The sequence below is a fragment of the Galeopterus variegatus genome, unplaced genomic scaffold (assembly GCF_000696425.1).
Source record: "Galeopterus variegatus unplaced genomic scaffold, G_variegatus-3.0.2 Scaffold13693, whole genome shotgun sequence".
Lineage (NCBI taxonomy): Eukaryota > Metazoa > Chordata > Mammalia > Dermoptera > Cynocephalidae > Galeopterus > Galeopterus variegatus.
Genome location: NW_007739804.1, coordinates 5,440 through 26,404, shown reverse-complemented (window position 1 = coordinate 26,404; position 20,965 = coordinate 5,440). Strand labels below are relative to the sequence as shown.

At 35.2% G+C, this 20,965-nt stretch overlaps 2 protein-coding genes and 1 pseudogene across 2 annotated transcripts; all 3 read right to left on the bottom strand.

Annotated features, from left to right (window-relative positions):
* Positions 1 to 7,366: 7,366 nt before the first annotated feature.
* Positions 7,367 to 9,088, bottom strand: LOC103581689 (annotated as a pseudogene).
* Positions 9,089 to 12,242: 3,154 nt separating this feature from the next.
* LOC103581687 (olfactory receptor 5L1-like) lies at positions 12,243 to 13,178 on the bottom strand. Its single transcript, XM_008563464.1, has one exon. It carries the CDS (start codon positions 13,176 to 13,178, stop codon positions 12,243 to 12,245), a length of 936 nt encoding a protein of 311 aa, XP_008561686.1.
* Positions 13,179 to 19,186: 6,008 nt separating this feature from the next.
* On the bottom strand, positions 19,187 to 20,128 carry LOC103581686 (olfactory receptor 5D18-like). The gene has a single exon (XM_008563462.1). It carries the CDS (start codon positions 20,126 to 20,128, stop codon positions 19,187 to 19,189), a length of 942 nt encoding a protein of 313 aa, XP_008561684.1.
* Between the last annotated feature and the right edge of the window lie 837 nt (positions 20,129 to 20,965).

Here is a 20,965-nt window from a genome sequence, read left to right as displayed (position 1 = left end):
TTTTTTTTTTTTTTTTTTTTTTTTTTTTTTTGTTAAACTTACTTCTAAGTACAGCCATGCATCAGTAAACAACAGGGATACATTCTGAGGTTTGCTGGGCAATTTTGTCCTTCTGGGTGCATCATAGAGGGTCCTTATATAAACCTACATGGTATAGCCTACTACAGACCTCAAGCTTCATTATAATCTCATGGGACCACCATCATATTTGTGCTTTGTTGTTGATCTAAACATTGTTATACAGCCCATGGCACAAGACTGTATTATATTATTTTTCATGCTATCATAAATGAAATTGTTCACTTAATGTCACTTTCAGTTATATTTTGTTACTATATAGAAATAGAATGGTTTTCATATATTGATTTTTTTTATCTTGTTACATTGCTGAACTCGATTATTCAAGTATGTTGTGTGTGTGAGTGTTTGTGTGTGTGTGTGTGTGTGTGTGTGTGTGTGTGTGTGTGTGTGTGTGTTGCTTTGGATTTTCTACATAAAAGATCATGTAGTCTGTGAATAAAATCAGTTATGCTTCAAATCCAGATGACTGGCTGATTAAGTGACTGATTTATTGATCTGTCTATCCATCTACCTACCTATCACCTACTTATTTATCTGTCCATCTATCTAGAAGTATTGAGTGTTGATATCTTGCATTTTTTGTTTGTTTGTTTAGGGTTAAATGACTCCTTTTCCAACTAATAAGTTTGATGTTAATAGCTTATTTGGTAGGTTGAAGTAATTTCTTCTATTTCTACATTATTGAGGATTTATATCATGAATAGTGTCAAATTAATTGGGTGTTTTTTGACATATTTCCACTTTTAATCTTTGTTTTTTGTTTTGTTTTGTTTTTATTGGTTATAAATATTAATGAGATACAAGGCTGATTGTCCCCTCTCATCCCTAGATGTGAAGGCCATTACCACAAATTGTGATTGTACCCCATCGTCCCCACCCAATTATCCTCCAACGCCCTCCCCCTTCACTCCCCTCCACTTTGTATCCCAAGGTATTTTCTCTCCCTGTGCAAGTCCAATTGCTTTTGATGTGTTAAACTAACCTTACATTCCTGCATAGAAGTCACTAGACCATGCTTTATAGTATGTTTATTTGCTTGATTGGATTTGTTTTTCTGATATTTTATTTTAAATTTTCTGTTTATATATGTGAGGATATTGATTTATCTTTTCTTTTCTTGTGTTGTCTTTATATCTTTATAATAAAAGAGATAGCTTTAGAAAGCACTAAGTTTGGTTTTGTTTTTCTGTCCAACCTGACAACCTCCAGTTTTTAATTTGTGTCTAGACTATTTTTAATTAGTGTTATTACTTATTTGATTGATGAAGTAGTCTGTTTTCTGCTGCTTGTATTACCAGAAACTGGGTAACTTACGAAAAAATGAAATTTATTTCTTACAGTTTGTTAAGAAACTATGTTCGGGAAGCCCATCTGGTGAAGGCCTTGTTCTTGGTGGGGACTCAACTGTATTGCATAGCAAGGGCTGAGCAAGAGCATTTCCATGTATTTTCTTCCTCTGTTTATAAAGCCCCCGGTCTACTCTCTGATAACCCATTAAGCCATTAATCCTTGAATGAATTAATCTGTGTATGAACACATAGTCCTCACAGTCCAATCTCCTCTAAAAGGTCTCACACTTCTAATACTATATTGGGAATTAAGCTCCAATATGAGCTTGGGGGAACAGTGAAAACACAGCAGTTAAATCAAACCTACCATTTTGTAACCATATCTTTATTGGTTTTACCTATTCTTTTTTTAGTTCATTCGTCTTTTTGTCTTCTTTTGGAATGAGATTAATTTTTATGATTTCATTTATTCTGTCCCCTCTATCAACTTTCTATTTTTACCTCTTTAAAATTATAATATTTTTCCAGTAGTTTACAATATACTTATTTAATAAATCATTTCTCTACTAAGGTTCATAATAGAGTAAACTTCGAAGTCCTTTCTTATACATCATGCTATTCTTGTACACTTTATAGACTCTATAGATGCTTTCTCATTGCTTTTCTTTTTCCTCAAGTAGAATGTTTTTTTAGAGAAATTAAAAATAAGAAATATGAATTTTAAATTTATACCATTTATATAATTGCCAATGTTCTATGCTTCTTTGTGTACCTTTAAGTTTCTACGTGGTATCATTTTCTTCTCCCTGGATAGATTATTTTAATATTTCTGGTAGTGCATGTCTGCAGGTAATAAATTCTTTCAGCTTTTGTTAGAAAAAAAATGTTTTATTTTTCTTTAATTTTTGAAAGCATTTTTATTGTGTATAAGATACTGGGTTGACAGTTTTGCATCCATTTTTTCTAACTTTCATAAATTTTCTTAATAGTGTCTGCACTGTGATAATAATCTTTCTTTCCTTAAATCAGTTGTTCTAAAGTGGAAGTGGTCTTGTTTCTCCAGCAATACATACACACACATAGGGACATTTGGCAAAATATAGAGATATTTTTGATCTTGACAACTGAAAGGAGGTACCACTGCCATCTAGTGTTTAGAGGACGTGGATGTGCCTAAGCATTCTACAACATGATAGTGCCCACATCAAAAATTAACAGTACAAAATACCAATAGTACAGAGTTTGAAAAGCCCTGCTTGGAGTGGCATGATTTTTCCTTTCAGTATTTTCTCTTTACATTTTCTTTCCTTCTCCCTGAGTGTGTTTTTGCGTGTGTGTGTATGTGTGTCTGTGTCCGTGTCTGTGCATGGATGTGTCCATTTGTGTGTTTATTCTGCTTGTCTCTGAGCCCTGCTTGTCTGGATCTGTTGTTGGTGTCCTTCTTTAATTTCAGAAAAAATCTTACCCATATCTCTGTACATATTCCTCCTGCCCTGAACATTTTATCTCAGAAGGAAAATTCTGGGTTTTCAATTATTGTTCTTTTGATTATTTGGTATTTTTCCACAGCTTTTAGATGTTTTTGTCACTTTTCTTTTTCTCACTGTGGGTCATCTGGGGTATTTTATATCGATGTAATTTTAATTTTACTAATATTTCGCTTGGTGATGTTGAGATCACTGCTGTGACCCTTTGTTTTAGTCCATTTTGTGTTGCTATAACAGAAACACCTGAGACTGGGTAATTTTAAAAGGAAAGAGGTTTATTTGGCTTACGGTTCTCGGACAGCTGCATCTGGAACGGGCCTCAGGCAGCTTCTACTCATGGTGGAAAGTGGCAGGCAGCCAGAGGGTACAAGCAGATCACATGGGGAGAGGAAGCAAGAGAGGGAGAGAGAGAGGAGGTGCCAGGGTCTTTTTAAGAAACGAGCTTTCGGGAACTAATAGAGTGAGAACTCACTCATTAATCTCCCCTCCCCAAGGGAGAGCATTAATCCATTCATGAGGGATCCACCCCCATGACTCAATCAGTGTCCAACACTGCCACATTGGGGATCAAATTTCCACATGATTTTTGGAGGGGACAACACATCCAAACTCCATCACCCTTAAACACATTCGTTATCACTGTTACTTATTTTTTAGTGTGATATCTAGCTGTTTTAATGATTCAGCTTCATAGTTTTCATGAGTTAGCTCAAATTCCTCATCTATTTATGTATGTTGTCCACCTTTTCCTAATTGAGCCCATAGAAATTATAGTTATTTTACATTGCCATTCTAATATTTCTACCATGTAGGTTATATCTGATCTGGTTCTGCTCATTTATGTGTCTGTTTCATAGTGAATTCTTCTCTCCTACTTATTTTTGCCATATAATTTTTGTCAAAGAATGAATATCATTTGTGGAATAATAGACACCAAATAAATGTTATTTTTTGCCTGGTAATTAACTCACATTCTCTGCTCTACATAAAGTGTGGGAGTTGAGCTGGGCTTTGGTTCTATTGATACTGTGATTACCTCAGTGCATCACATTACAAATTCCTCTGGTTTTATCTTATGTTAAAGGTGTGGGCTGGTTTGCCAGTAATTCTGGATGCCTTGTTCACTCTAAGTTTAGGTATTTTATTTCTGCAGGTATCTCTGGGAGGACCTCTCTCCATATATTTCCCCTCCCCTAGTAATGGAATGCTGTTACTGATTACTCCGTGGTTGTTATTTGGTTACCCAGTTACCTCAGCTATCTGATGGGTTTAAGAAAAGTTGTCAAGTTTTCAGAGTATCTAATAACAGAAGAATATCAATTTTTGTGCTGTAGTATTGGGACAAATCTCTTTCTATTGGTTTAAAGAAGATTCAACTAAATAAAATTAAAACAGGTTTCTTAAAATTATCATTTAATAAATTATGCTAAAGACTTTTTATAAACTCAGAAACTGAGAAAGTGAATTTCTCTTATGACTGCCTACCAATTTCATTTGAAAATAAGGAGGTTACCAGATATGCATTTATCAACAAATAAAAAGGACATAATCCAATATAGCCAATAGTTATAATAATCATAATATAATAACTGGTGATAAACACTAAGGAGATTTTAACATAGTATATGGGCGATATTAAAAAAAATATTGAGTAACTTTGTGACTACAAAATAATAAAATAGAATTATTTTTCCATCTTTGTTTTAGTATGACCACATTTAAGGATGTTGAAGCTTACGGTATTTTAGCAATAAAAACATTCATTCATGGATAATTTTCCTAACTGTAAAACAGAAAAAAAAAGACACAATCAATACAATTAAGACATGTATTTCCAGTGACATTTTATAGATTCTCTTTGAATATTTTACAAATTTTGCAATATATTTAAGTTCATGCATAGGAGTAGGACAATGATTGCTGTTATGATTGTTCAGTGCAGATAAAATCAAATGGAGATTAATCACCACATGAAATAAAAGATCAACTTTGTTCAATTGCTTTAATCAGAAAGTAATTGTAAGATATAGAATTTTGGAGAGTAAGTAAAATTTAAATGTGAAATCAAGGAAAGACAAAAGACAAAAAAAAAAAAAAAAAAATCAAGGACAGAAAAAAGTATGCAATATGATGATTTATGTGTTTTAAATTAATCATTATGGACATCGGATAACTGTGGTGTACATTAAAAATGATAATTTCTTTCCAATTTAAATTTATGATCAATTATTTTTGAAATTGAGTGAAAATGCTAAAAAATATACAGATTTTCAGAATTAAACCTTTTAAAAGATGTGAGTCAAGTCAATTGAATAACACTCATATAAATGACACTCAATAGAGCAACTATAGGAACTACTAATGACACTTTGAAATCTAAACTTGGATAATGAAGGAAACAGCATTTTACATCAGAATTTATTGAAAGTGTTAGTGCCTGTGTGGTGGAATCCTTGATTTATTATCTTGATCATGTCACACACTAATTTTAAATCACTGATTGGGCCGGCCCGGTGGCGCACTGAATAGTGCGCCGCTTGGGAAGCGCAGCGGCGCTCCCGCCCAAGGGTTCGGATCCCATATACAGACTGGTTCCCGCTCACTGGCTGAGCGAGGCGCGGGAGCAACGCCGAGGCTTGCGATCCCGTCGCCGGTCCCCGGTCCGGTACGGGGGCAACACTGAGCGTTGCAATCCGTTGCCGGACACGGAAAAAAGACAAAAAGACAAAACAAACAAACAAACAAAAAACAAAAAACAGTAAATCACTGATGGGAGCACTTAAAAAGTATGCATCTCTATTTCCTCAGGATAAAAATTTAGGAGATTCTTCCTCTTCCTTAATAAAAAGGAAATCATCTGTTGACAAGTAAGGGAGGAAAAATATGGATTTACTTTTTGAAAATGGCTATGCATTATTGATTCCGATCAAGATTAATATGACTTTGTGTTACTTTCCATCATTGTCCCAGGTAAGTTAAAGATCAAGAAAGTGACAATGTGGAGTGGAAGACATTTTATTAATGAATATATAATAAAATGTTGGTCATCATTATATACCCTAAAATTAACTGGGGAATATAGGTGACTATAATTTATCAAAATAACTTTATAACAATTTAACCATTGCAAATTATTTAATTTACATTAATAAATTTTATTATAATTTATAATTGCAGCTCAGTTTTCATTTTCCTTTCCTGAACCAACCAGAATTTCTTCTCTTTATATTTTTCTGAATTACTTTGGAATTTCTTCCAGACCCAAAGAGAATACAAAAAGAATATAAGTAATTCAAGTAAAATTTATGATAGAAGAAAGAAAAGATAGATATCACCTTATGAAATTTTTTTCTTCAATACCTGTGTCTGTGATGCTTCTTATAAGTATTATAATTATTACAGAAATATCAAACCTTCCTAATACACACAATAGCCTTGATACTCACGTCTTTGTTTAGATTATAATTAGAAATGCAATTGATTTAAAGCAACATTCCAGGCAAAGCAAGGGTATTAGCTTTCAATACTTAGAGCAACTCCACTCAATTATTTTATGAAGGTTTCTTAAAGACTCCTGATGAAGAAAATTGTCTTTCGCCCCTGCTCAAGCTGCCCTATGACTATTTATGGAAAAAGAAAAGCATAAATGCTGAAAGTGAAACATATCATCTCAGATTGTTCTCAATATTCCACGAAGCAATCTAATATTTCTAAACCTCTTATATACCCTCATCCTCCACACTGGAACTCTTTCCCAAAATCATTTAGAATAGTAGCAACATCTTACTCAAATGTACCTTTATTTAAGTACCTAACAATACACTTTCTATGCATATGACATAAAATAGTAGCTCAAAAATGCTTATTGGATCATTGACTTAATTGTACATAATTACATTATTCATGCTCTTACTCCTGAAAAAAACTTCTTTCTTTTTCTTTTGTGTGTATTAAAAACCTGCACATCCTTCAAGGCCAAGTTAACGTAGCATGCAATTATGAAGCAATCCAACCTACATCCTCAAATGATCTTGAAGTTACCCTCCCCACCAATCCTACTATATTTACCAAAACTACTAGATTTTGAGGTTCTAGAAGGTGATATTATCTTTTCCTAACTGTCATTTATTTCATTTAATTGGCAACACAAACTCAGTTGTTTGTGTCAGCACCTACACCTATCATTTACCAGAAAAGATGAGAGAATTAGCCTTTATTACACTAATGCAATATGCCAGCGTTTTGTCCACATATGCATTTGCTTCACATAACTGTCTTTGAACAAAATCATATAAGATTCTTTCTGGCAAAGATTGAAATCAAGGTCAATCTCATCTGGCTTATTCAAGCTGAGCCATGTATAGTCTGTCTGACTTAAAGCTCATATTTTTTCCATTGTAAAATGTTTCTCTTCTTGAAAAACTAATTTTTTAAAAATTTACTTTAGATTCACACTTCATTAAAAAATAGAGAATGCCCTTTTGTAATAACCAATTAAAATGGATGCATTCAATGTGACAAATATTTTCTGTCCTTTATCTTGCTGACTGTAATCTTGGCATCCTTATTTCTCAGACTGTAGATTAGGGGATTCAACAGGGCAATTACCACTGTGTAAAACACAGCGGCCACTTTGACTGTGTGTCTAGAGTTCTGGAATTGGGCACACAGCAGAGGAAGAGGATGGTGCCATGTAAGATAGAGATGGAGGTCAGGTGGGAGGCACAGGTGGAGAAGACTTTGCAACATTCACTAGTTAAATGCATCTTCAACGTGGTGACAACAAGGAAGACATAAGATGTGAGAATGATGAGCCGTGTGCTTATCTCATTGAAGGTGGCAACAGTGAAAAGAAGCAACTGGAGGAGAGAAGATTCTGAGCAAGAGAGGGACATCTGGGAGGATAAGTCACAGAAGAAGTCATTGATTGTGTTGAAGCCATGAAAAGGTACTTTCAAAGCAGAGCATGTGAGTGTCATGGAACATGCTGCTCCCCGTGCATATAATCCTACAACCAGCTTGGCACAGAGTTTCTGGGACATGGCAACTGTGTAGAGCAGAGGGTTGGATATGGCCACAAAATGGTCATAGGCCATCACAGCAAATAGAATTAACTCAGTGACCACAAAGGTTCAGAAGGAAAAGAATGGCTCCTTACACCCTGAGAATGAAATGGCTCTGTCTGCCACAACTAGGTTCAGCGGCATCTTGGGAGCAATAATGGAGGAATAGCAGAAGTTCACAAACAAGAGATTGCTAAGCAAAAAATACATGGGAGTGTGCAATTTGGGCTTAATATTGATGATCATAATCATTCCAAGATTCCCTACTACACTGAAGCTGTAGATGGCCAGAAATACCACAAACAACGGAACCTGCAGTTCTGGGGAATCTGAAAAGGCCAAGAGGGTGAATGTGGCCTCAGAACGTACATTTCTCTACATCAGAAACATGTTTCCCTTTGTTCAACCTGCAAATCATTCTTGGAAATAAAAATAAAAAAATGACTGACACATAGACCATGTGTAACTCCTTATCTGTAAAATATAAGGTGAGACAAAATAGAGACCAGGTATGATTCAGACAGGTATTAATTATCAAGACAGGAATAACTAGACTTTCAGAAATAGAATTACTAGTAGAAGTCGCTTTCTCAAAAATTGCAATATTAATTCTTCCATGTGTCTCAAATGTAATTTTTAAAACATACATGTGCAATAATTATTAACTTAAGCAATTTGGATGGTAACATGTAATCGAACCCTCACATAAAACATTCACATCTCATTGAACTTGATGGATCCTGCAAAGAAAAGTAGAGCTAAACAAAATAATTTGTGATATTGGTCCTACAACTACTGATGAAAAATGGAAGCCTCTCAAGTAACTTCTAGAATTATAACTATTCTAACAATGATATGTGTGTATAATTTGATATCCAAAAAAAGTCTATGTAGTTATTTAAACATGTAGTTTAGCATTTTAATCATGTCTCTTCTTTTGAATAAATAGGTCAGACTTTATAGCTAGTAATAATTTATGTTTTTCAGTAAAGCGTTCCTATTTAACTGCCTTATCTTACACACAATCAAATAGGAACTTGAAATATCCATGATTTACCCAATGACATGTAGATATTTGATAAACAAATACCCTTTCCTTGACTCCCAGTATTGTGCCCATCTCTCTTTGCCTGGCTCTGATCCGCAAAACAGACAAAGAACTTAACATTGTACTTAGTGAATATCACATTCTCATAGTTTATTTGCTAAATCATTTGACTACTTTTAAGATAACCTTTATATTATAAAACTATGAAAATTAGTGAAAGTGTTGTAGGCTTCAGAGATGTTCTGAATATTCATGTCAAGATGAAATTTTTTCCCCTGTATTTAGTCTACTTATTAACATATTTAATTCACTTTTAAATTCTGAACATGACTTTTTGCTGGCTAGTGACTTTTCTGTTGAAAGAGACTTTTAGTCTGCAATGAATAAATGCCAATATGGTTGAGTTAATTTATTTCTTGGAGTGTGAATATTAAACTAGATGAACGTATGCCAAAATATTTGTAACAAACTCTGCAATTCATTGCCATTAAAGGTGATATTAAATCTTCTTTTAGTTTAAGTATGTCTTCTCCACATTGAGAATTACTATATCCAGCTAGAGGCATAGTATAGTTCTGCCCATGCATTACTGTGGCAAAGACTAATAGAAGATTGGTAGTATATGTTACTGTCTTGCATAGCACCAATGGGTCTGTCAGATAAATTTGTGTTTCAACTGTCAAATTGCATTATAAAAAATATAATCATACCCTTTATTAAAGAAGTTGGGGTGGAGACTATATATTATTCAGGGTGTCGGGCTGGGTCAGAAACCCTTCAACATGTCTTGGGCAGGTCACAAACTAGGTAGTTGGAAAAAGATTCTTGGAGCCATTGGCAAGGTTGATATCCTTTATTTGGATGTGAGCTCAGTCCCCAGTGGATTAGAGCCATTGTCTTTTTATACTCGAGTCAGATAATCAAGGAACACATGGGCACACATGCAGTTATACCCCTCTTACATAAAGTATTTACACCAGACATGCTGAGTCATGCTAAGCCAGACATGAGGTGAGGGAGCCTGACCATTCTGTGTCCATGTTCCCCACACAGGGTCTTGAAAGATGAATGTTAACAATGTAACTTATTTAGGAATATTTATAAATTAATGAAATATTACATTTAAGGAGGGAAGGAAGAAATTCTCAATAAATAATATTGTGAACCTCGTTATATACTTTGGGAATTGGAGTTGAACAACTACTTTGTGAGCATTCATTCATACATTTAAAAAATATGTATAAAAAAGATAAAAAATCAATAAATTTAACCATTTTAAGTTAAAAATTATATAAATTTGCGATAAAATACACAATAAGTTAGGATTTAGTTTCACTGAATTTATTCTTTAAATTGCCAAAAATTTGGGTATGAATGCATACAAAAGCATAAACTACATTTTAAAACATTTGCCTAATACACAGCATCGATTGGCATTACCATATTGTTTTGTCAAATCTTATTCTTAGGAATTAATATTTTTAAATTTTGGAATATATTGTAAATCATTATAAAAATCATTAAAACCAGTGTAAATATAAACAGAGTGCTTGATCAGAAACCTCACAGAAAGTAATTGAAAATATCTTTAAAAATTAGGTGTTTCCATTTTACAAATCCCTGTTTTTTTATTTCTGTTTCTAATTTCAGATGAGACAGAAATAAATGTATTATTTTATGTTTTCATTAGCATGTCTTCTGAAGCCATATTACATAAAACATGTATTATTATAGAAAATGAGTTTCTTTACACAATTTGATTAATGATTTATTTGCTTTGAATATACCATTTTATTGAACCTAAGACATAACATACAGAAGTAAAGAATGAGATCTACATCCCTATGACTCAGCAAATTAACAATTCCTGAAGGCACTTGAAGTGCTATAAATTTATGCATGAATGACAATATGCATATAATTAACACACCAGTATTTAGTCATCTATCCATTTTCTAAAAAAGAAATAAGAAAACCTCATATGCTAGTGATAGTGAAAGATAAAAAAGAGTTAAATCTCCCAGGCCTTAATGCCTTTATGTAAAGAAACAATAACTGAGTACCTTCTAGATTTCTGTGAGTACTCATATGTTGGCAAAATTTAACATTAGTAAAATGTCATTAGCAGTATTAGCCAATGATAAAATGAAGGATACAGAAGATTGAAACTTGCAAATTAAAAAACCTTGGTCATAACACCAATCCTGGTTTTCATGAACTCAAGCTGCTACACTTCTAACATTATTAAAGATGTAAGAATAGAAAGTTCATTTAAACAAATGAAGGCAGTGTAGAAATTGACATAAACCATAATGCACTTACAAATACAGTGTTTATACTACGTATGAACAGGTACTGAATGAAGAGATGTGGTTTAGGTATGCAGGGCAAGGGTGAAAAAATGGGCATTTCAGTGAGACCAAAGACACGTGCAGAGAATGTGAACAGGACTTAGATGTCCAGTTTTCAGTGAGAGTAAGCATTTCACCCACAGTGGATTGTAGAGGTAGCATGAAGGTAGGAGAAAAGATAATTTGAGAGAAGAGGCTTAACTCAGAAAGGCTGCTACTCATAATAGAAGTTTTTAAATAATTATATCTGTACATAAATAGAGAGAGAACACCAATTATGTTCTAAGAATTATTCTAGGCTCCTTGTACATACTACCAACTTTTACAATTGAATTTTCCTAAGATTCCTGAAAAATAATCATTCTTTTCTCTATTTGTCAGATGACATAGAATGCAAAGTTCCATAACATTGGAAACTGCAATAATAACAAAATTAAAAATAATAAACACAAAAAGCACAAAACAAAAGCATGAAAAAAACATATATATCCATGTACGAAATTCCAGTCTGCACATACAGTTTACAATGGTGTTATCTTCATTGTAAAAATAACATAAATTCGATTTTTTTTAAAAAGCAGCTTCCATAGAAAATACTGAAATAAAGTGTGACTGTATGAGTTCTTCATTAGACTTTTGAAGATACTACAGCAGACTAAACATGTGTGTCTTAATAGTGCCACTACCCATATCTATTTAAATCATTACAGATTGAAGGAAAAAAAAGAAGCAGGCTGCACATTTGGAAGTATATTCAATCCTACTGTTTTAAATTTAAGAGTCACAAAGTAAAGTGAATCAAAAAGAGTCTTTCCTAACTACCTGGCTCACTCTTGTCTGTCCATTCTAAAGCTGCAACTTGCCTAGTAATTCCTCCCTGGACTTCCATTTCAGAACTCTGAGTCTTTCTAACAACATCTCCTCTAAGAAAGTAATTTGAAGCCCACCACTTTTCTGAGAGCTTCTTTCACATCCTTGTTCCTCAGGCTATAGATCAGGGGGTTCAACATGGGAATCACTACAGTGTACAGCACTGTGGCCACTTTGTCAGCATCCCCACCATTGCCTGAACTGGGTCGGCAATAAATGAAAAGGATTGTTCCATGGAAAACAATGATGGCTGTGAGGTGGGAGGCACAGGTGGAAAAAGCTTTGTGCCTTCCCTCTGCAGAGTGCATCTTCAGGATGGTGATGATAATAAACAAGTAGGAGGTGAGGATGATAACAGTGTTCATGGTCTCATTGAATGTGGCCACAGTGAAAAGCAGCACCTCATTCATAGTGACATCAGAGCAAGCAAGACTTAAGAGAGGGGGTAGATCACAGAAGAAATGGTTAATCACATTTGATCTATACGATGGGATCTCGAGTGCTAAGCACAAGTGAATCAGAGAACACACCAATCCACAGAGGTAGCAGCAAGACACCAGTTCTCTGCAGAGCTTCTGGGACATGGAGACCATGTAGAGTAGTGGGTTACAGATGGCCACAAAGCGGTCATAGGCCATCACAGCAAGTAGAAAGGACTCAGTGATCACATATGTACAAAACAAGTAAAATTGCACCATGCACCCCAAGAAGGAGATGGCTTTGTCCTTGTTTATGATATTAGCCAGCATCTTTGGCACGATGGTTGAGGAGTAGCAGAAATCCACAAAGGACAAGTGGCTGAGAAAAAAGTACATGGGGGTGTGAAGTCGAGAGCTGACTCGAATCAGTGCAACCATGCCCAGGTTGGCCAAAACTGTGACTCCGTAAATGAGAAGGAACAGCAGGAAGAGGAAGACTCTCAGCTCAGGGTCATCAGATAATCCAACGAGAATGAACTCTGTCACAGAGCTGCAGTTCCTCCCACCCATGTCCCCACTTTATTTGTGGTTGGAGGAAAAAATTAAGAATTATTTCCATTACATGACCTAAAGTTTAGTTTTGGCACTCTTCTGTAAAAAGACATTACTAAAAATAAGATAGTTAATTTTATCAGCCAAGAATAGGACTTTATTTTTGTAAAATTTATGAAGAGTTCAGACATTGTATAAAAAGATGCACTGGTCTCACAGTTTAATTCAGGAATCATACAAAACTATTAACATTTATAAGAACTTATATCATTCTTTTAATTAGTCTTTCAAAATTGAGAACTTGGTACTGAATCACTGGAAAGAGGCCAAAGCATTATTTTATTAGCCATATTGCTCTATCAAATTTAAACTTTTTTTTTCCTGGAAGACTCTTTAATGGATACTCCAATTGTGTGGATCATCAGAAATAATTCTTAAACTATATAGTACTCTTCCGTGAGTTTAACACTTAAGTGGTGAAAGACATGCTTATTGTAGTTTATTGACCAACAAGTGTATATATTTTATATACACATTTTACGTGGAGAAAGTAGTTTTATAGTCAAAGTTAGCATTGTTCTTTGAAAATAGCATAGTTATCTTGTTAATGATAATCGTCAATATCGGCCAACATTCAGGAAATTGTTACTCTTGTGAATACCTTCCTGTATCTTTGATTCTTCAACCTTAGAAAAATCTATTTGGTAAGTGGCTTTAATGCTTTGAATGTATTTGAAGAAGTGAATAATAATGTACATTGGGATTATTTTTAAAATTTCCCACTGCGGCTTTGCAGGATCATTGATAATATTACAACTTAGAAATAGCATCTAATAAGAGGAGAATGGTCCAAATTACAGTACAAATGTAATAGAAAAATAATCAGAGATTAAAACGATCCTTTTAAGTAATTTTTGAGGACATGAAAAATTTCTGTGATAAAATGCAAAGTTAAAAACCAGTAAGCCAGATTGTACAGATGGAACATTACGCATGTTTATATAAGTTACATTGTATGTTTAATTCTCACAACATCTGAAGACATAAATGTTTTTATTCATGTTATGCTTCAGAAAAGAAATCTATAAACTTGCTTGAATTCTCAGGTAACATAAATATTATGGGGTGAAGTGGGGGAGGAGTGTGGAATTTTTTTTAATGAGAGACACATACTTTCAAGGCCTTCGACACATAACAAGTGCAAAGGGATCGTAAGAATCCTCTTTTATTCTCTCTCTCCCTGATCCTTGGCAGATATATACCTGACTGCAGAGGCACCAAATGGATATTTCTGGAAGAAAGAGAATATGCCTTAGAGACCAGCACAGCCAGATATTTTTCCAATATTTCAACTAATTTGAAATATGCACGGGATATGAACATTATTAATTCCCATTTTGAAAACAAATAATCATTCTGATGACAAGGTTTTCTCTCTTCAAATGGCCAGGAAAAGTGAGTTATTTGTCCTCCCTTGAATTCAAAGTAGTGTATAATTTTGAAAATCCTTTCTTGTTTTCAACTCAAAGGTGAAAAATCTGCTGTTAATTGCTCAGAGCAGTGCTTCTTTACCAGGAAAGACCTTCATCTCAACGGGATATTTTTAATGTCTGGAGGCATTTTTTGGTTGTCACAACCGGAAGGGGGTGCTACTCACATGCGGTGGGGATGCTGTTAAACACCATCCAGTGCACATGACAGTCCCAAGGTGACCCCACCCCCACCTGCAACAAACATAAGAAAACAATATCTGGACCAAAATGTCAATAGTGCCCTAGTCGAGAAACCTGCCATAAAGAGACATTTCAGAGTGTTTGCACAAAGCCACAGGAATTTCTCTCCTTTCTCTTTCAGTGGTGGTTTACATGTCCATGTCCCTCCATGAACAGTCCCATGGGCCTTTAACTGCCACCCTCAGTATCAGGGTGACTGTCAGGAGAATCTCCATGAGGTCTTTGCTAGGTTGCATGGAAGGGGTTAGAGTGAGAGTGGAGGAAGGGAAAAAGAGAGAACAAGCCTTCATCCCAATTTGTTCACACTGTTCTCCCTCTCACAAAAACAGCAGCTACAGGATATTTTCATAAATGAATGCTCAAAGCATGGCAGTTCTTAAAAGATTCTCTAATTTATTGAAAAAAAATTTAAATCTCTATTACTATGGCTCTTTACAATTCCTTCTTCTGCATATGACTGTGATGAACTACATCCATGAGTATGAAAAATCAACTTTTCAGCTCCCAGAGAATATTATTGATGTCCACCCCAAAATGAAAAAATACACCACAAAGTACAGCCAAACCACCAACCTGTGGGACAGTTGTTGCTTCCCCTGTTCCTGTAGATGCTGTGTTGGAAAACTGTTATAGGTTTTATGTTTGCATTTGTGTATCCCTGGGGCCCATGTTCCACAAGGTTCCCTGAACAATCATTGATCTCTGTGGATATCAACAAGATATCGAGAAAATCACCCTATCTTGGGACTCAAAGAGTTATTGATCATTATGGGATATAAGCGGGAGGGGTGGCCATCCAACATTGTATATATTAGAAAAATCTTACACAGTTACATCTAGAGTTCATGATGAACCATAAATCTATTTTCATAGAAAAGAATGGCATTAGACATCTATTCTAGAGAATATAACCAGTACATATTGTCTATGGAATATAATATGTATGTAATGTACATGTGTGTGTTTGTGCATATTATGCACATGAGTATATATTGTATACTATACATACACATATATACAGCAGGTTGTTGAAAATACCTGTTTAATACCTATTTATTTTGTTCTTAGTGAACGCCAAACTACTATCATAAAATGCGTTCTTCTTGAAGGAGAGAGTCTCATGATAGAAAAGACAGAAGAGCATCTATGAAGAACATCACTGGTGATGATTCCCTGTGTCATTCAGACCTACCATGAGCAACAAAGCTTCTTTTCTTGTCTATTTACCTTAGACTTAAAGAGATGGGGGGTGTTTTTAAAAGTTAATTTAAATTTTCTTTGGAATGAATATTGTGGTCATTAGCCATAAATTTAATAATATAAATATGAAGCTATAAACTTGTAATGAAATGCATTTAAACCACATAAAATAATACCATATCAATAAAATATTACATTAGCAAGGTTTAATAAAGTCAACACTATGTTAATTTTCTGAACTTTTTAATTGTATGGTTTTAAACAATTTGACTCTGATTGAATAACATATATCTTTAGTAAGTACGTGATAAAACTTGGGAAATTCTTTGTGGGAATCTTCCCAGAAATAGAGAAATTCAGTGACCATATAAAAAACCACTTAAAACCTATGGGTTAGAAACAACCCATATTGTTTGAAATGCTACTACACAGGTCAGCTAGGTAGTTCTGCTGATCTGCTCCTAGCATGGCTGATCTTGGCTTGCTCTTGTTCATGGTACCAGCTGACAGGAGAGAGTCTAAGAAGAGGGCTTGACACTCCAGTCTGGTAGCTTGCTAGATGGCATCTCACTTGATGGAATGTGAGCTATTTTTTTCTCTTTATCAAATATGCTAATTTGTGCTTGTTTACATGGAAGCTTTTCAAGATACCAAGATAGTGTGAAATTTAAAATTTATTTAAGATGAATATAATATTCTTTTTTTTTTTTTTTTTTTTTTTTTTTTTTTTTTTTTTTTTTTTTTTATTTATTTTTTTGTCTTTTGTCTTTTTTTCCATGTCCGGCAACGGATTGCAACCCTCAGTGTTGCCCCACTACCGGACCAGGGACCGGCAACGGGATTGCAAACCTCGGTGTTGCTCCCGCACCTCGCTCAGCCAGTGAGCGGGAGCCGGTCTGTATGTGGGATCCGAACCCTCGGGTGGGAGCGCCGCCGCGCTTCCCAAGCGGCGCACTATCCAGTGCGCCACCGGGCCGGCCCGTATATAATATTCTAATGTCAAAGAAAATTGTCTGAGTACTAGGCACTCATAAAGGTAAATTTATGAGAACCCAGAGAAATAGAAACCAAGAGAAAAAAATGTTCCCTCATCAAAATCCAGTATCGAAAGCACTGTTACATTCCTTCCCTTTCCAAATTATTATTTAATTGATTCCTTATCAAATAATATGTATGAACTCAATGCATAATAGTTCATTAGTGATCATAAGTTCAAAATCATAAAAACACTTCAGATAACTTTATTAAACCTATATAAAATTGTTCTTCAGGTTATTTTTTTTTTCCCATATGAAAACACTTAAAAAGTCATTTCTTCTACCATACTGATGATTTGTTTGGAATTTTATCTAGACATATTTAGTAGACAAAAGAGGGTCATGTTAAATTTACGATGTCAATAGGTTGTGATGGTCATGATTGCCTGGTTTTATTTTATTTTCAGTACATTTATGTAGGCAATTAGCTTTCAACCCTTAAGACAACTTCAAACATTTTTTTTTCTATGATGGGTGAGAATTCTTTTCAGAAGGATTCAAAGATTATGTCCACACTCGGAAAAAAATGTCCATAAAGTTTGATAATGTTACTGATGTCTTTGTAGGCAGTATAACAGAACAAAATAAACATTGGCCAGGCACTCTTAATCCCCGGTTTTGAATCTAAGATTTTCTAAGATCCAATCTGTCATTCCTAAGCCTCTGGTGGAGTCTATCACAGTTTATCTCACTGTCACACTGGAGCTGCTTTAAAAACAAATTCAAAATATAGTTCACATCTTATTCAAATTTATAGTTATGCCAACTAATCTGTACTTTGTATGTAATACAAGTAAGACACACACACAACATTGTATTAGCTCAATAAAATAGTTGTTGGATCTTTGACTCGTTATTATGTTCTTATCTCCTTGATTCTATTCATGTTGTCTTCTCTTAAGTAAAACTATTTTCTGAATAAAATGTATCTTCTAACACTCTGCCCATTCCTTTTTAACAGTGAGACAAGTCAGATAGAAAGAGAAATAAAACATGTTCTAACTTATTTTTGGGAGCTAAAAATAAATAAATAAACACACACACAAAACGGGGGGTGGGGAGAAGACAGAATAACCACAAAAATTCCTTTAACTGTTTGTCATGTGAACAGATATGATGTGCGTAGAGGGGCGGGGGGGTGGGGAGGAATGGGTTAAGGGGCATGAAAATCAACTGCAATGCATATTGAGAGGTAAAATAAATAAATAAAAATAACAGAAAGGAAAAAATATAAATAAAAGGCCAAGTTCAAACAAAACCTATTTTATGAAGGTATCCTTCTAAAATCCATTAAAGGATTTGAACTTTACCTTCTCACCTACTCTCTATGGAACTCATTAATTTCTTCCTTACCCAATGGCCACTTACTTTATTGCCCATTATCAACAGAGGGATTTGCATTCTTAAAGGCAAGGACTATGTCCTATCTTAATTTCTGTTTGTATTTTCATGATAAAGAGACACATATGTTTAGTAAGAGCCTAGTCTAACATAGGTGTCTTCTAAGAAAGGGGATGAAATTAATGTTTATTGAGTTCTATAGAATGTGTAGAACACAATAAGATATTAACTTTTTTTTTTTTTTTGTCCTTTGTCTTTTTTTCCGTGTCCGGCAACGGATCGCAACCCTCAGTGTTGCCCCCGTACCGGACCGGGGACCGGCAACGGGATCACAACCCTCGGTGTTGCTCCCGCACCTCGCTCAACCAGTGAGCGGAAACCGGTCTATACGTGGGATCCGAACCCTCGGACGGGAGGGCCGCCGCGCTTCCCAAGTGGTGCACTTATCCAGTGCGTCACCGGGCCGGCCCTAAGATATTAACTTTTAACCTTCACATATGATTATTGGCTAACGCTAGATGTCCCAATTTCATAGACACAATATAAAAGATGAGAGATAGCTAGTCTTTTCCAGCAAGCAGGAGACAAATTTATTCTCTCAAAACCAAAATCCATTCTTGTTTCATTGAACATTATTAACTCTTTTAAGATATATGTAAAATCAACCTTTATTGACACACTTTATATGTTGGGCACAAACTCCACTGAAAGTTGCTCAATAAGAAAAGTCTTTAGTGTCCATTATCTTGCTGACTGTAACCTTGACATCCCTATTTCTCAGACTGTAGATCAGGGGATTCAACATGGGGATCACCACTGTGTAAAACACAGAGGCCACTTTGACTGTGTGTCTGGAGTTTTTGGAGTTGGGCACACAGTAGAGGAAGAGGACGGTCCCGTGGAAGATGGTGATGGCGGTCAGGTGGGAGGCACAGGTGGAGAAGGCTTTGCGGTGCCCACTGGCTGATCGCATCTTGAGGATGGTGACAACAATGTACACATAAGACGTGAGGATGATGAGCAGTGTGCTTATCACATTAAAGGTGGCAAAAATGAAAAGAAGGAACTGGCTCATAAGAGTGTCAGAGCAAGAGAGGGAGAGCAGTGAGGAGGACTCACAGAAAATGTGATTGATTGTGATGAAGACATGAAAAGATAATTTTAAGGCAGAGCATGTGAGTGTCAAGGAACATGCCACTCCCCACGCATAGGATCCTACCACCAGCATGGCACAGATTTTCTGGGACATGGCAACTGTGTAGAGCAGAGGATAACAAATGGCCACAAAGCGGTCATACACCATCACAGCTAATAACAGAGATTCAGTTACCACAAAGGTACAAAAGAAAAAGAATTGTACTGCACATCCTGAAAATGAGATGGTTCTGTCTTTTAACACTAGGTTCATCAGAGTCTTGGGGGCAACGGTAAAGGAATAGCAGAAATCCACAGACGAGAGGTGGCTGAGGAAAAAGTACACGGGGGTTTGCAGTTTGGGGTTAGTTTTGATGATTATGATCATCCCAAGATTTCCTACCACAGTGACACTGTAGATGGCCAGAAAAATCAAGAAGAGAGGGACTTGGAGTTGTGGGGAATCTGAGAAGCCCAAGAGCATAAATGTGACTCCACTTCTATTTCCATCTGACAACAACATGGTTTCTGTTTGTCCAAATCTAAGAGTTAGTCCTGAAAACAAAAATATTAAGGAAACTATGTAAATAGGAAGCTTGGTTGACCACCCTCAGTAAGCCTGGAATATGAAGCCCAATGTCATTCAGAACTTACATGTTTATTATCCAAGATATGCTAAATGCCTAAAGTTTTAGAGGATTCTACCAACTGGTAAACTTTCTAAGGAAAAAAATACAATTACTGAATTAAATGTTCTCATATCGTTTTTAATATTTACAAATATGGTAATATGAGGTCAAAACATTTAAGGTCATCTTAAATCAAATCTTCATTTAGTCCTATTGTCTTTCCTTCAACTTTATAATTTCATAAAATGTTTCCCTTTGATAATATGATGACTGATTATATCAGCCCTGTAATTATAAAAATCAGAAATTTCTAAATAAATGGATTTTTGCAATGTATATTTTCACAGTGACATTAAATATCAACAGCCCTAACACTGAACATATGTGCCTCTATCAGTACTTTGTAGCATCTTTGTTTGTCTGATGGACACAGTGAATGTGATATCAAAACATGTCATAATTTATTTTTTTCCATATACTTCTCCACTGAGTGAGTTTCTTCCTCATTGCTAGAGGATGAATAAAATGCAGATAAAGACCAATCTACACATCTATGACTGGTGCTGGGATCCTCAGATTCCTAGCTATGCCTCTATTCCTCTACACCAAACCCTGATCCTGTTTCTTTGTTAATAATCATACTTTGTGAGCCAACAAGACACTCTAAATCTATGGGAAATATTCCAATGACAGGATTTGTGCCACAGAGATATACTAGGAAGCAGCATCAA